General features: G+C 39.3%; 1 protein-coding gene across 1 annotated transcript in view; it reads right to left on the bottom strand.

The window, feature by feature from the left end:
• Positions 1 to 10,347: 10,347 nt before the first annotated feature.
• GXYLT2 (glucoside xylosyltransferase 2) overlaps positions 10,348 to 16,928 on the bottom strand; it is a 75,531-nt gene continuing 68,950 nt past the window's right edge. Inside the window, exon 7 of the mRNA XM_021007588.2 lies at positions 10,348 to 16,366. Within this exon, the coding sequence (XP_020863247.1) occupies positions 16,181 to 16,366 (186 nt within the window). The 3' untranslated portion in view covers positions 10,348 to 16,180. The remainder of the gene's footprint in view (positions 16,367 to 16,928) is intronic.

Raw genomic sequence — 16,928 nt, 5'->3', positions numbered from 1 at the left:
AACAATCATAAACTCCTTGAGAGGGATGGAAAAAATTATCTCTAAGTTCCCTGCCAACTCTTCAATGTTATGATTTTGAATTAGGAAAAGTTTGAAAGTGCTTTGTTTTCAGCTGAGCACTTTGGCACACAGAAGGCATCCTATCACCATATGTCATTGAATAAATATTCATTTGCTCAAGGTACAGCTTAAGTTTTACCTGCTTTGGGGTGCCCTCCTCACCCTCTCTTTGAAATTCCTACTAGACTTATAATTTACACCACACCATTTAGCCCTTCTTTATTTATTTATTATAGTTGGGAGATCAACAAGGTTTCTTGCTGGTTACAATAAAGGGCTCTGAAGACCCAGCAAACCCATGGTCATTCTTTTTTTATCTGTTCTTGAAATGCCCAGGCCACTCAGAACTTATCGTTCCCCTATTAGATGTGGGTTCTGCAACTTGGGGTTTTATTCCTGACAGATATTCAGAATAAAAACAGGAATATGAACCAAGTTTGATAAGTGATGATGACCTTGACTCTGCCATCTAGTTTTTGCCAGGGTTATTAGCTTCACATGCATAGTAATCAAAGAGGACCCTGGGAGCAAGATAAGCTTATTCACACAGCTTCTTTTTCAAGGCTCCAAAAGAGTTTCAGGAATACAGGATCACAAACAATAATTAACAGGAATTAAAACAGAATTTTCTAACCCAATCAAATATCTATCTGGAGGCAAGGACTGTGAGTCTGCACCTGAGAAAAGCAGTCCAAAAATAGACAAGCTTAGCCTGTAGGATTCTGATAGATTTTGTTGACTGCCTAGATCATATGCTCAGCTTAGTACTAAAGGAACGTTGGCATTGCCCCTTTAGCTTCTAGGCACTCTACCTCAATTGTCAACAGTAGCAGATGACTAACACCTAGTAGATGATAGCAAAGAGCAGCTTGGCAAATATAATCAATCATTCAATCAATCAATAAGTATTTTTATTTATATGTACTTTGTGCTATGCTTAAGACCAGCAGGGTAATATAAGGGAGAGGAGATTGGACCCCTAGCAGAAATGAGGCAATGGCCAGTAGAAAGTTGGGGGAGGGGGTGACATTTCAATGATATTACCAGAGGCTATTGATAGGTCTGCAGTATAGGTGTGCTTGGATATGGTTTGGGGTTGCTGGGAACTCCAAAATGTCAGGGTCCAGGGCAAATCTTCCTGGAAAGAATTAGAGCACTCAAGCCTTCTTTCACAGTAGTGAGGTTTATTGTAACACCAATAGGAGCTGGCAGAGATTCCTAGGGAATCTGTGCCTTGATAGAGGTGTGATTGGTACTTATGTACAAAAAAAAGACAGTGAGAAGATTTGGATGGGATCAAGGAGTGGTAAATAGTCTGGGGGGGCCAGGTGCAATAGTGAAAGGACTGTCCTATAGGCTAATTAGGTGATCTAGATGGGATTAAGGAGGGGTAGGTGAGTCTGGGTAGTCTGGGGTGGTCCAAGAGCAACAGTAAAAGGAATGTCAAGTAAGTTAATTAAGTCATCTAGGTGGGCTGGGGGCCAGACACCTTTGACCCGACCCCAGTGATTTGGGCTACTGAAATATAGGGGAAAATTCAGGGAGTGGATTACTTTCAAAGACATGGTCTTTTCCTTTCAGGGGTCCAGGTCCCATCACCCCATCACCTTGGTCACAAGCTTTCCCACATGTCCCCACTATGTATACACTCTGGCCACAGGAGTACCCAAGTGGGTGCTTTCCATATGTATGCCTGGCCACTACATTCTCTCCGAATGTTACCACTGGTGACATATCTTCTGTCTATATACACCCTCCTCAATTAATAACATGGTTACCTGTGGAAGAATGGACACCTTGTGTGTGTGTGTGTGTGTGTGTGTGTGTATATATATATATATATATATATTATATATATATATATATATATATATATATATATATATGTATATGGTGGGGGACAGAGTAGGCAGGTGGGAATCTTTTTTTAAAGATCACTTTATTTTTTTTAATTTGCCAATCCCAGCCTAGATCTCAGGTTAAACTGCTTAGTAGATACTTGATTGCTTGATTCAAACACTGAAGATAACAAAAATCCTCAAGACATAACTTCACAAGGAGGTGAAGAGCCAGCCCTTCCTCAAGAGCAATTAGAGGAAATTAGCCAGCAGGACAAAAGAGGACTGGGCTTCTGGCCAGGAAATCACCTTCAATCTAAAATGAAGAGAGACTTGCCCCAAATTCTCCTGCTTCTAGATCTCTTCCTAAACTCAAGGTACTTCTATATTCTTGAGTTCTCCAAGCCTCCACTGTTGTTGGACTTAAGTGTTTCTGGATGATCCCAAATCATTTGCCAATCAATTACATCCCTAGTGTGAGTGATTTTTAAAGAGGAATGGGCAAATATAAGTAAAATGGGATATAAAAGTGAGGGAAGTTGAATAAAAATAAAGTGTAACTACATTGGTATCCACAGTTTTGTTTCAGATAAAGGTCATAGAATGTATCATCATTACTTTTTAGGTGCAAAATACTGAATTATATGGTATTTTGACTACAAACCCTTTTAGACAGGAACTGGGGCTTTTATTTCCTTTGTACCTCCCCCACAGCATGTTGAAGGCTAGAGAAATGCTGCTGATCTTGTAGGGGCAGAATGACAAAGATGCAAGAGGCAGGTCTGCCTTCCAAAAGCTTATAGTCTTAAAGACTCAGCTGTCATGGTTAGTTCACATAACAAGCATTTAGTAAGCACGATACCCGGTACAAAGTGGGTGCTTAATATTGTTATTAATTGACTCAACCAAAAGGGTAGTGGGTTGACCATAACCATATTCTTCACAGGATGAAATACTACTACTGTTGAGTATGACTCAGCTACAATTGAGTTGTACCATTCTCTCATGGTATGTAGCACCTTCTGTCCTATATCAATAAATGTTTGAAGAAGAAAGAGATGGAAGGAAGAAAAGAAAGAAGAATAAAGTTCATCAAAATAAAAATGAAAGTGGTGAAAGTTGTTTACTAGAGAGGGGAAAAGAAAAAAAAGGAATAAAAATGGGAAAGAGAAAGATCACAAACGAAAGGGAAAGGGAAGGATGAGAAGGATCATAAGAGCAAATGAGGAGGAAACTGAGACCCAGAAATGTGAAGGAATTTATCCAAAGTCACAGAGATGGTAAGTAGTCAAGAAGGGAGAGGCATAGGGAAAGAGAGAGAGAGCAAGACTAGAAGAGGAAGAGGAGGAAGGAAAAGAGGGAGGAGAGAAGAGGAACAAAAGAGAGGAAAGTGAAAAAGGAGAAGAGAAAGAAAGAGAGAAGAGGAAGGAAAGAGAGAGCAGAGAAGGGAAGGAATGAAGGAGGAAGAAGGGCAAAGGAAAAAGCCTGGGTCTTTGGCCTTTTCTTTTGCTTTTTTCCATTCTAAGTGCAGAAAGTGGAGTTTCTGATCTGGGTCAGGAGTCCAAGTCATGCCGATCCAGGAGTCAGAAATCCAGACCATGTGTTGGAGCCAGACCAGCAGCAATGCCCTGAGGAAAAAGAGTCCAGGACTCTAGCCCAATAGAAGCTAGTAGACATGTTGTCAGAGGTGAGCTTAATTAGATCAATGATATGTAGGAAGTAAACTAAATTCTAAGCCTAATTCCATCCCTAGAAACTAAAGTGGTATAAAGGGGATTATGCTCCTGAGGTGTGGTCCTGGTTAGATCTCTGAAATCAATATTCCTTTGTAGGAACTGGAATGCTAGTCAATGGCCCCTTGAAAATGGAAGGAACACAGCTAGTGGGGGCTTGAGCTCATGGCAGACAAGAGAGACACCTCAACCCCCTCTGGGTATCAGAGCACCCTGAGGGAGGAGAAGTAAAAGGCCTGGAGGCCACAACCAATTCATGTTACATTTGGATATTTATAGAGGAGAGCAAGTGTGCCCAGGGTCAGAGAAGAGAATAGTCCAGTTGGAGTATAAAGTTGATATTGAAAAGTAGTGGCAGACAAGGTTGGTGGACAGGTGGGGCCAATTTGTGCATCCTGTAGACATTGGAGATCCACAATGAAGGGGTGGTGATAAGACAAAACTAAAACATTAAGGTACAGATGTATCAGAAAGGTAGGCCAAATTGTTTATATCATTAGTCAATACAAATGTATTAAGTGCCCACCATATAACCAAGCACTATGCTAAGTAAGCACTGGGGCATGTCCCTACACAGATGCCTTGATTCTAAGGACCACATCTCCCAAAGCCCATGCACAGAATCCACTGTGCCCCATCTTGCATCATTGACTTAGATCACGTAGGCATTCCTTCTAGTACAAAGTATTTAAAGACAGTATCATGGTAGGTAATGGGGAGGAGGACATTGGTTAGCAGAGAAGAGAAACTGGAATGAACGGCAGCTTCACTGAAACCTTGCTGAGGTGGGTGAGAGTGGACTGTAAGACCTGGGATGACCAGAGGACTGGGGCCAAGGTGGAAAGAGACTAAACTCTGATGGTGGTTAGGGCCCAGAGTGGGAGGTGCCATTACCTGAGTTGGCCAGCACTCTCTATCCTAACAACAATTAGGCAGTGAGTTAAATCACCTGTGTGCTTTCTCAATTTGTGACATTGACAAAGAGAGATGGAATGCCAGGTTGGTTTATAGTCCTCCTTTATGGAATAGGTAGTAACTATTACTGAGCATGGGGGCCATGAGTGCTTACTATAATGACCTAATTCCTTGTTACTACAATGCTATTGTGCTTCCTTAAATGGTTTTCACTTTGAACTCTTCTCATCTGGCTTACTCTGGTAAAGTTGATGACAGCTCATGAGTTAAGGATTTTAAAAGAGGCTAAGTGTAGCTTTCAGGGGGTCATGTTGAGGGGACCACCAGACTTAAATTTCACATTCACTTTACATGCAAAACTAATTCTCTATCTCCTCCCTTGTTTCCCCATGCCAGGGATTCCTAGACCTAAGAGGTAATCTTTCACAAAGAGGATGAAGACAAGTCTGCCTAAATAGACCAAGAGCCCACCAGCCATGGTATTCCACCTCATCACCATCCTCTATTCCTCTGACTGGAGGATGAAGCCCAAGAGCTTCAAACCTCCATTTAGGGTGAGTTCAGCTCAAAACATCTCATTTCTGAGGGCAGGTAGGTGGTGCAGTGGATATAGCACCAGCCCTGAAGTCAGGAGGACCTAAGTTCAAATCCAGATCAGACCAAACACTTGACACTTACTAGCTGTGTGACCCTAGGCAAGTCAGTCAACCCCAATTGCCTAAAAAAAAAAAACCAACACACACATCTCATTTCTCACCTGACTGCACTACTGCCTCAGGAAATTCCCCCTCCTCTTCTGCATCATTTTCTGTGTTATCTTTCCCCATTAGACTGGAAGTTCCTGGAGGGCAAGGTCTCTCTAGTTTCCTATTTGTCTCCTCAGTGCCTGGCACATAGTAAATGTTTGTCGACTGACTGACTTACTCTATTCCCTAGCCGGGAAAAGGCACCAGAGATCAACCTCATAAGGATTCAATTCCTCTTAAATCATCTATTCATCCTTCCACCTCTGTTGAAGCATTTCTAGTAAGGATTTTGGAGAAAAGCACTTTATCATGTTTATGGAACTTTTTCAATAGAAAAAAAAAAGGACGATCCAGCACAGTTGTTTTCATACACATGCCCAGGGAATACTCTCCTTCCTGTTTTGACACAAGCCAGCAATACCACTAGGTTCCAGCTGGACACTCAGACAACATATTTCTTTCCAAAGCAGAGACATGATACTGCAGTTATACATAAATGTCATTATGCCTGGCATCAGAGAAAGAGAAAATACCAACCCTAAAAAGCAAAATTCAATAAAGGAAAGTGTGGTTGAAAAGGACATTTCCTCCAAAACCTGACCTCAAAAACAGATGTGTTTCCAGTTCAATTCTTAGCATCATAGATCCAAGAAGGGAACTCAGAGGCCATCTAATAATAATAGTAACAATAACTAGCATGTATATAGTACTTGGTTTGCAAAGTGCTTCACATGTTATCACACTGCAAGACGTTAGCATCTTTCTTTTAGGGGTGTTGTGAAGATGACACCCCTGAGCAGTAAATGCTAATATCATCTCCATGTCATGGATGAGGAAACTGAGGCAGAGAGAGATTGATTTACTCAGGATCACCCATACCCATAAATAACTGAAGCAGAAATCTGATTCATCTCATCACACTAATGATTATAATCGCGGACATTTATGCAGCACTTTAAAGTTTACAAAGAGCTTTATGTCCTACAACCCTATGAGACAGTTACTAAGGTTTTATCATCCCTATGTTTCAGATGAGCAAAGTGAAGCTCAAAAAAGGTAAATGGGAAAGGAATTAGCTTTGTTCAATTTGGTCCCAGAGGGAAACCAGAAGAACAGTGGGGTAGGTGTCATAAGGAGGAAGATTGAGACTGGATCTCATGAAGTTTCATCCCTCAGAGCTGTTCCCAAATATAATGGGCTACTCTGGAAGGTAAGGGGTTCTTCCTTCACTGGGAGTCTGAACCAGAGGAATAGGTGGTTAGAGTATTGGGCCTGGAAGACCTGAGTTCAAAACCAGCCTCAGATAATTCCTGACTGTGTGACTCTGGGCAAGGCACTTAACCTATGTTGGCTTAGTGCAACTTATTCATTATACAAACGAGGAAACTAAAATCCAGTGAGGTCATACCCCAAGGATGATACCTGGTGGGTTAGAAACCAGCTTCCTAGTCCTCTGTTCTGGCACTGTTTTCACTACCTCCCAATGGTCTTCTCCTCCCCTTTGGCCCTAACTAGGAAAGTGTTATTGTACTCCAACCCAAGGTCAAAAGGTTATGGATCCCTGGACTGAGTTTTATTCATATCATTGGTTAATGAGGGTTCCAGGTTTCATCAGCCACCATTTCAAAATAGCTTAAGGGTATAAATAGTATTATAAGAAATTATTTCACTTTCCCATATACTATAAACATAGATGAATAGGGAAAATACATTAAGTGAATGCATTTATAATATTTCACTAGTGGGAAAAATTAAAGAGGAAAAAATGAAAAATTCAGCTTATATAGAACCAAACAATTTACCCTGTTGAAGTCATTTAAAAAACAAACAAAAATCCCCTATGTTTAACAAACGATTTACCATGTGGAAAGCAGAGTCAAAGATCTGGATGTGAGTTCTGTTTAGCTCTGCCTCTTACTAGCTGTGGGACTAGAAGTCACCTAATCCATCTGAGCATTAGCCATTCCTCATCTGAAAAATGGAACTAATAACACTCTACCTACTTTATAAATTTGTTCTTTGAAAAATGTGAGCCCTCATTATTGTACTGGTCTCACTTTTTTATTTATTACATCAAATGTAACGCGGTGGCTCAGTTTTCACATTTTTCCACACCATAAATAACACAATCAAAACTAAGCAATACATCTCTCCTCTATACATCATGCAGGATACTTAAAGTATTAACATTCTTAAGTCTTTTTTTTCAGGGGTAGTCTGATACGTCTCTTCTAAGCTTTTTGCCAGATGAGACCAAATCTTATCAAATAAGAAAAACAAATAGCAAAGAAAAAAACTGGGATATAGTATGGTCTTACATAGATGTATATGAATGTATATGTCTATATATGACTATGATTATTGATATTTAAGTATATGTATATGTAAGTTTATGTATGGGTTTATGTGTGCATATGTATATGTCTATGTATGTAAATATGTATATGTGCAGATGTGTATATGTGTGTGTATAAAATATATCCATGCTTTGTAGCCCTGCGAGGAGAGAAGAAGGAAAAAAGAACAAAGTAAAAAGTGCATAGCAGGGAACAAAAGAAAACTTATGAGAAAGCAAAGATGGACAGCTCTCAACACAATGCATAGTATTTATTACATAGGCTTTCTTGAAACGGACATTTATTGCTGTATATTTTGAATCCTTTCTCACGTTCTGCTGTGCATATGGCAATGCTTTTTTTTTTTAAATAGTTTTAGTTTTAGTATTTGCTTGTTTTTTTCTTTTGTATTTAAGTTTAAAATAAAACAAAAAAGAAAAATGTTTTCACTACTCACTTCTCTTTAGATGTAACATGATTTCTAGACAAGCATTCTGTGATTCTTTTCCATGAAGTCAATATGTTAGAACATTTACTATTCAAAGCAGTTGAAAACAGTTCTCTCTAAACTCTCAAATCACTTGTCCATCAGGTTACATTTGTATTTGGTAGACCAAAAGACAGCATTAAACAGGTCCACATTATGCCTGCTCCAAGAACTGAGTTTTTTTCTTTTGGATTTCATTCATATCAGTATTAAAATTACCAGAGATGAGTTTTGTCATTTCAAATCCATTTATATCAGTGCTGAAATTACTATGCACTTTAGAATCACCCACAAATATTTATTTACAATTTTGTAAGACAGTGCTAGGTGCTATAAGGAACACCCTCACAGAGTATACAATCTGGTTGAGGGAACAAAACATAGGAAAAGCTAGTACCACTACAAGGCTGCTTTTGTTCACATTGGAATGCTCTTCCCCTCCCTCTTCTTGCCTCTTCAATGCCTATGCATCTAAAAAAAAAAAATCCTAATGTGGGCAACTCTTCCAGAAATCCTTCCCTGCTGGTCATGGCCTTCTCCACTTCAGATATCACATAGTCCTCCTTTATCGGCACTTTTCTTGTATTCTAATGTATTATCTCATATTCATTATTTGTATTTGTACCTTAAACCTCTGATATGCTCCTTGAGGGCTAGGAACCACATTATCTTATCTAAATGTTTTATCTGAGAGGCAATGTTATTTGTACATAGCATAGTAGAGTATATACACTCTACAGAGCATAATGGAAAGTGCACGGGACTTGAAGCTTCTGATTCTAGCTGGGTAATCCTGGACAAACTCACCTTACCACTGAGCCTCATTTCCATTATCTGTAAAATTGAAATAATACTTGTATTACCCATGTAAGAGTTGTTGCAAAGTGCTTTGTAAACAATTAAGCATTTTATAAATGTTTGTTATTTTCCAAGCTAATTAGTACAATGCTCTGCTTGTAGATAGCTCCCCCTCCCCCCCTTTTTTTTTTGCTGAAATAGGATTAATTCCAGCTAAGTAATATAGATTTAGGTATCATTGTTAAGTATTGTTAGTCCTTTTCCTATCTGCATGAAAAGCATTCTGCTTTTGCTTGGGGTTCATTTGGTAGCCTTTCCATGTATGAATGCAGCCAGGCAAATCTTTGTAACCTCACATAGGATAGGAAGATAAAGCTCTTTAACAGGAAGAAAAAAAAACTAAGCAGCACAATTTACACTAATTACACTTAATTTCTGAAAAGCAAATCAGTTGAAATCAAAGTGACTTGCTGGGCAAAACAATTATTTGATCTAAAAGTACACTGTGCACTAAAAGTCTTAGTGTAATAAAGCTTTCAAATGCACTAAGACTTTTGGGATACCCATATGAAACTCAACTAGACTATATTTGCCTTTTAAAGCTTGCAAGCTTGTAAAAGGAAGGAAACTTAAATTTTCCCAAAATAATCCCAGATTACAGAGCTTTCAAAAGCTTGTAATAACAATTTAAACACATACCATTAAGTCTATCTCCCAAGGTGATCAGGGAAAAAGGAAAAGAACCTATATGTTCTAAAATATATACAGCAGCTCTCTTTGTGGTGGCAAAGGCCTGGAAATTGAGGGGATGCCTGTCAATTGGGGAGTGGCTGAAGACTTGTGGTATATGCTTGTGATGGAATACTACTGTGCTATAAGAAATGATGAGCTGGTTGATTTTAGAAAAACATGAGAAAACTTGCATGAAATAATGAAAAGAGAAGTGAGCAGAACCAAAAGAACATCGTATACAGTAACAGCAATATTATTCAAAGAATAATTGTGAACAACCAAGTTATTCTGAGTACTACGAATACTCAAATCAACTACAAAGGACTTATAAAAGAAGATGCTGTCTACCTCCAGAAAAAGAACTGGTAAATAGAAGTATGACAGTATGGTTTTACATATATTTATAAATCTGTAGCAAATGGGGGTCCTCTCCAGTATGGGGCAGGAGGAAGGGAGGGAGCTCAGAACTTTTTTTTTTTTTTTGCTTTTTGGTAATGCAATTGAGGTTAAGTGACTTGCCCAGGGTCACACAGGGGGAGCTGAAAACTTAAAAGGTAATTAAATATTTTTAAATTTGATTAAAATTTTTTAACAGGAGGTAGCATCTAAAGAGAACCAGATGCTAATTATTTTTGTAGCACTTCATAATAATTCAGTTCCTTTCAATTTGCTGTAATAACAAAAACCCCAAGACATTGCAAGTTCCTTTAAAAAGTTCATTTATTCACAATGTAAGCAGAAAAATTTTCAGACATAAAAATGCACTGTTACAGTCTCCTTGGGAGCGATAAACAAGTGGTGCATTTGTCAATGAAAACAAATGAGATATTTTCAAATAATGATGTAATGGGTCCTGAATTACACACACACACACACACACACACACACACACACACACACACACACTCTCACTCTCTCTCTGACTCAAAAGGTGATTTCCAGTTTGTTCTATAAAAAATACAAACTACCACAAAGCTTGGCCAAATCAAGCCTAATTTCAAGGAATCATTCTATGAAATCATGGGACTGAATGTTGGCTACATAACATTTTGTATTGCACAGAGTGCAATCACATTATGATGTCTCATTCAGAGCCCCAGGTCCCTCCTCCTTTTTTTAACCTTTTTTTTAATCCCTAGCAATGTAACATAATGAAAATATGCATTAATATCAACCTCTTTTGCACTGTATGCCACTGCATGCCATAAACCTCTCTGCCAGAAAGAAATCAATGAATGTAAGCTCCTTGAGGGCAGGGCCTGTTCCATTTTTGAATGGGTATCCCAGTGCTTAGCACAATGCCTGGCATATATAAGGTGCTTAATAAATGCCTATTGACTTGAATTTATTTTAATTGAATCAAAAAAAATAGGGGAAGGGAGAATAAAGAGAATGGGGTGCACGAGATGGGAATGCCAGCAACCTCATCATCAATCCCCTAGGTTACCCTCACCTAATGGCATTAATGCTACAGGCTGCTGACCTCTGCTAGCACTCAAATCAGAGGGTAAATCCATTCCCTCCCTCCCAACACACACAATTCAAAATTTTTCATGAATGTAAATAATGTATCACGTTCAGCCTTTTGGTTCAACACATGCCATTTTGTCATTACTCCCAAGTATAATGATTTCATATGAGTTAAGGAGGTTTTGATGGTGCTGTTACTGCATTTCTTATCCATTCTTTCAGGACTGTGTAAATGACAAGGTTACCATTGCATTTGTATGCTGAGTTACCAACACCATAACTGTAACATGAAAAATTATGTATTTATGACTTACAAATTCCTGTTGTCAAAATACATGCCAGATAACTTACAAGCAACTTAAAACGAGTGCACTGGGTATGAAATGTGTTTGACTTAAAGTGAGAAATGAAATCCATCATTCTAAAATAGAAATCACTAACTTTTTTGAAATGGCAGCAAATAAGTTAACTTTCTAGCTGTTCATTGTCTTAAAATGTTGGCGTTCTCCACTTAATCCACAATACATTAACTGGGGGGGAGGAGGGGGAGGGAGAGAACCTTGCTGGAAAAATACTCAAATTGGGCCTCAGTTTCCTCATCTGCAAAATGAGGCGGTTAAATGTGATGGCATTTGAATTCCCTTCTTGCTCTAAACAGATGATTCCATGATTTCTAGAGGTGTCTGCTCAAAATCTCAGGCCCAAGGCACAGAACATATCTCAGGATGCTTGGGCTTAGAGCTTTTTAGGGAATTGAGAGATCACTTAGTCTCATTACCCTCATTTTTCATTATTATATTTGCTAATTTTTTTTAGAAATAAAGAAACAGACTCAAAGAGGTTTGCCCAAGGTCACAAAGGTTGTAAGAGATTAGATCTCAGACTCCTCAGAATTTAAACTCAGTGGGTTTGTTTTCTGCCCCCATCATTCCAGGATACCTCTGTTTTTCTAATAGCAACTCTGTTTCAGTGTCAAATGAAACTATAATTAGTCACAAATGCTTTGTAGTGTAAAAAGCAAACACCACTCTACTATTTTCTTTCTCAGTCAAAATTCCACTGTGGCTCTAGAATAGCTGACAGCCTGTGGGAGCTCAGAAGGCATATTAATGACAGGACATTTGTAGTTCTAAGATTCTGGGGTTTTATAATGAAGCAGCTTGATTGGAATTAGACTAATCCCATTAAATGGGGGGGGCAGTAAGTAAGAGGGTAAATACTGCCTTTTGATAACTTCCTGGCCATAAAAGACAAACTGGGTTGGTTGGAAAAAGATGACCCTACAGTGTAATACGACAAGAACAGACATATTTAGATTATGAGTGGTTCCTTTGTGCTTTGCAAATCAAAGCTTCTCCCTTTTCATCCTTTGGGATTCTTGTCCATATGCTGGATCCTACGACTAAAGTGTGGAATGATTAATGGATAGTTCAAATACTTTATTGCTCAGTTGCAAGGGAAAGGGAAGAGAATGGGAGGTGAGGACTTGCATACAAGAAATGCAGGTAGCTGTTTCTAGTAGCTGGCAGAGAAAGAGAGAAAGTGCAGTGGATAGAGTGCCAGGCCTGGTGTCAGGAAGTCTCATCTTCTCAAGCTCAAATCTAGCTTCAGATACTTACTAGCTGTGTGACCCTGGGCAAGTCACTTATTCCAGTTTGCCTCAGTTTCCTCAATTTGTAAAAACTGGGGGTGGGAGGGTGGCCATTGCCAGTTGCCTTGACTTTTGTTTTGCCACTGGACTTCAATGACTCTGGAAAAGAGAGTGAGGCTGGTCATCTCTGCCTCGCTTAAATGCAACTCAAAAGCATGTCATTGGTGGTCTTCAAGAAAGAAGGATGAACAACAAAAAAATGAACTGGGGAAGAAAATGGCAAAGCATTCCAGCATCTTTGCCATGAAAACCACAAACGGGGTCTCGAAAAGACAGACATGACTGAAACAACTGAACAACAAATTGGAGGACAGGCTAAAAGATGAAGTAGAATCCAGAGAAGCTTTTTTTGAAAGGAGGAAGGATGTCTGTAGGATGGACCAAGGGAGACAGTGGATAAAGAGAGATTAGAGAGGTCCATAAAATGTCAAGAGAACTGGATCATAGGGTCCAATATATTGGGTGGTTTTATGAAAGCCATGAAATGGACAAGATGAGAAGGCATGCATGGCTACATATGTGGTCACAGATCCATCCAAAATTTTTGTGTGTATCTTTCTGTACATTTTCCAGAGTGGAATATAATATAACAACATCTCTTCTATTTCCATTGCTCTTTGCCTAAATGTTTGTCACCATTCTTCCCTCACCCAAGTACTTCTTAATGTATGCTACTCTTCACAATCCTTGCTTTACTTACATTATTTCTTTTGGTCATTGGATCATAGTTTTAAAGGTGGAAGTGACCTCAGAGGCCAACCTCCTCATCTTGGAAATGAAGAGTCTGAGGCCTGAGGATGCTAGTGCCATGCATCAAAAGCACGATTTGAACCTAGGCCTTGCGAAGCTCAAGTCAGTGATCTTTCCACTACACTACATGTTGGTCAGTCATGTCCAGCTCTTCATGACCCCATTTGGGGTTTTCTTGGCAAAGATACTGGAGTGATTTACCATTTCCTTCTCCAGCTCATTTTACAGATGAGGAAATTGAGGCAAACAGGGTTAAATGACTTGCCCAGGATTACACAGTGATTAAGTGTTTGAGGCTGGATTTGAACTCAAGTCTTCCTGACTCCAGGCTGGGTGCTCTATCCCCTGCACCCACTGTAGCTACCCACTGTCTCCCTAACAGATTTCAGAATCACATTCCAGTCATACTCCTGACCCCACCACGTCTATGCAACAGCACAAGGTCAAATTTACATGCCCCACCCTTACAGGCTTTCCTGTAGTTCCTTTTCCACTTTGGGACTACCAAAGCTCTTCAGCCAAATTAGGTACAGCCAAAACCAAAAGTATTCTGAACAAGATTCACAATATTTACATTTTTATACTTTTTCTATTACTTACCATGGTGGAGTCCTGGACTCCTGGGCAATTCAGTATTCTATCTACCACAGCAGCAAAACTTGGGTTTTCCTCTTCTTGGCTGTTAAGTCTCTTATGGAGAGAAGTACCGAGAATTGTGAACTAATTGTAAACACATTTATCACAATAAAAAGGCACTGCTTTCACAGTTATATAGAGGAAAAAAGTAAAGCTTTTTATACAGTTACCTAGTTCAGGGTTTAGAAACAATGTTTATTTTTTGGCCCTGAACGCTACCACCATCAGGACTAAAGGATGTCTGTGATGACAGTGGGGCAAGCGTAAGCCAAGTGAAAGTAATACTGGATTAGGAAGCAGACAATAGGGGTTCCAGCTTCGGCTTTTCCTGAGGTGCCCTATTCCACTGCCTGTGTGGGACCTTTGGCAAGTAGCAAAGGACCAGTCTACATTAACTTTCCTACCTGTGAAATGGGTATAATATCTGCCCCCACCCCCCTCAAAGAACAGTCATGAAGGAAATCATAGTTTGAGAGCTCCTCAGAAGCTATCTGGTCCAACCTTATTTTTACAGAAGGGAAATTAAGGCCCAAAGAGTTTAGTGTCTTAGCCAATATCACACAAGCAGTGAGTAGCAGGACCAACTTTCAAACTCAGGTCCTCAGACTCCAAAGTCAGGAGCATTTCTACTGCTTCTATAGCACAATGGAAAGCCAGGTATCTAGTCAATCAATCAATCAACCTTGTTTAAGCGCCTACTATGTGCCAGGCACTGTGGTAAGCACTGAAGATTCAAAAAAAGGCAAAAGACAGTCCCTGCCCTCCAAGAGCTTACAATCTAATTGTGAAGACTCCCTCATTTTACTGATAAAGAAAGGAATGCTTAAATATCAGAGTGGCACAGCCAGGATTTAAATCCTGAACCTCTGGCTTCAAATCCAGTAGTCTCTCCACTGAAACATACTGCCTCTGAAAATACGTGTAGCAAATCCTTTGAAAAGTACAGACCTACAGCCTCCCTAAATGACTACCATCTCATGGCACCAAATGGAGATGAGATGAGATCCCTGTATAAGAGGTGCACTTCCTGTACTCTGCACAGGTCCTAGAACTTTAGTATTATCTTGGTGAACGCATAAACTTAAAGCAAAGTATAAAACAAGAGAGTTTCTGTGGCCAGCAGAAAGTTAAATTTTCTGCCAATTCAACTGGCTAAACGCTTTGGTGTCCATTACAACAGGGTGGAGTTGCCTTTCAATTTTCTTCTCTTGCCAAAGGGCTCAGAGACACTATATATCTGATGGCTGGGACTCATGAAGATGGAAGCTAGACAATACATCCATGTATGTGTAAATACATCTCCCCGCCCCATAGCTCAACAAGCTGCTCAAGGGGTTTAAGGATTACAGTACTTCCTTTTTGAGCCTATTGTTGCTTAGTAAGTCCTTCTGGTTCAGAGTTTCCAAATGACACGGAAAAACTCAGAAGAAGCACCTTAGGCTGCAACACTGCCTCACAAAAACCTAATTAATGGGAACCCTGAATTGCTCTGGAGTTCTATCAAGAGGCTTCAAATGGCGCACTGTAAACACAAAATTCATCTTGACTCTATTTTTTTCTAAGGCCACTTGGCATATATGCCCAAGTTTATTTATGCTACCTCTAACAGATGCATTGTCATGGAAAAGGCAATTGAACAGGGACTGTCTCCCTCAGGAGCCTGGATGGCAGTATCGACCCTAAATATTTTTTGTGCAGCTAATAGGAGTCAGAAGGCTCCCAAAGACTGCTTTTCACAGCTACTTCATACTGTTGCAGCAATGTTTTATGAGCAATTACATGAAAACCTACCAAAAAAGAGTTTTAAAAAAAGTCCTTTAACAAAAAGCATACTCCATTGAAGCAAAATCAATACGGCAAAATTTTTGCAAGCACTTTTACTGACAGTCTGGGAGCATTATGAAACTGTGAAAGAGGATCCAGCCTGCTTCAAGCCTTTTCTGTCTCCTTGATCTTGAGAGATGCAATGATCTGCCAACAATAAACCAAATTTATAGTATTTTTTTAAAAAAAGACCATATGGTGTATTTAATAATACATTCTGTTGGATCTGAGGTGGACAATAACGTGCTTCTCATACACTCTCTTCATTGTTTTCTCAATCTGCTTCAGAAAAACCTGTGGAATCCGTCCGCATAAAGTATGTACAGTTTCCAAAAACTTCAACTGAAGAGGGTAATACATGGATTGAAAAAGATTGTCTTGAAAGGGAAACTGAAAGACAGAAAACATATAAACACAAAAGAAAGCAAATTAATTTTGGCAACTGAAAATGCTATTTGAAGAAAGAAATGCAAACTATTCTTACAGGAAAGGTACAAATGGTAACTGAGTTAGGCAGCAGTAAAGTGATTTGCCCAGGGTCATACAGCTAGTAAGCAAGTGAAGCAGATTTTGAATTCAGGTCTTTCTGACTCCAAGTGTAGCAATCTATGGTGCCACCTAGCTGCTTGTATGTAATACATACATTGCCTCAATCAGAGTTCTCAAGTATTTCAAAATGAGTTTCCTTCTAATGTGGTTACCATTGTAAAACTGCTTACTTTGTTCTACATTGGTCCAGAATGATCTCCTCCAAAAAACGTACATTTGGTCATTTCTTATTGGCCCAACAATATCCCATTACATTCAAATGCCAACACCCATTTAGATTCCAATTTCTGACTACCATGAAAAGAGCCGCTATAAATACTTTTTGTACAGATAGACCCTTTTCATCTTTGATTTTTTTTGGGGGAGGGGGAATATTCCTTAGGGGAACATAAAAGGTTAAAGA

This window comes from Phascolarctos cinereus, unplaced genomic scaffold (assembly GCF_003287225.1).
Source record: "Phascolarctos cinereus isolate Bilbo 61053 unplaced genomic scaffold, phaCin_HiC Scaffold_4;HRSCAF=312, whole genome shotgun sequence".
In the NCBI taxonomy this organism is placed as follows: Eukaryota; Metazoa; Chordata; class Mammalia; order Diprotodontia; family Phascolarctidae; genus Phascolarctos; species Phascolarctos cinereus.
Note: the sequence above shows the minus strand (reverse complement) of the source record. Positions and strands in the feature narration are given on the sequence as shown.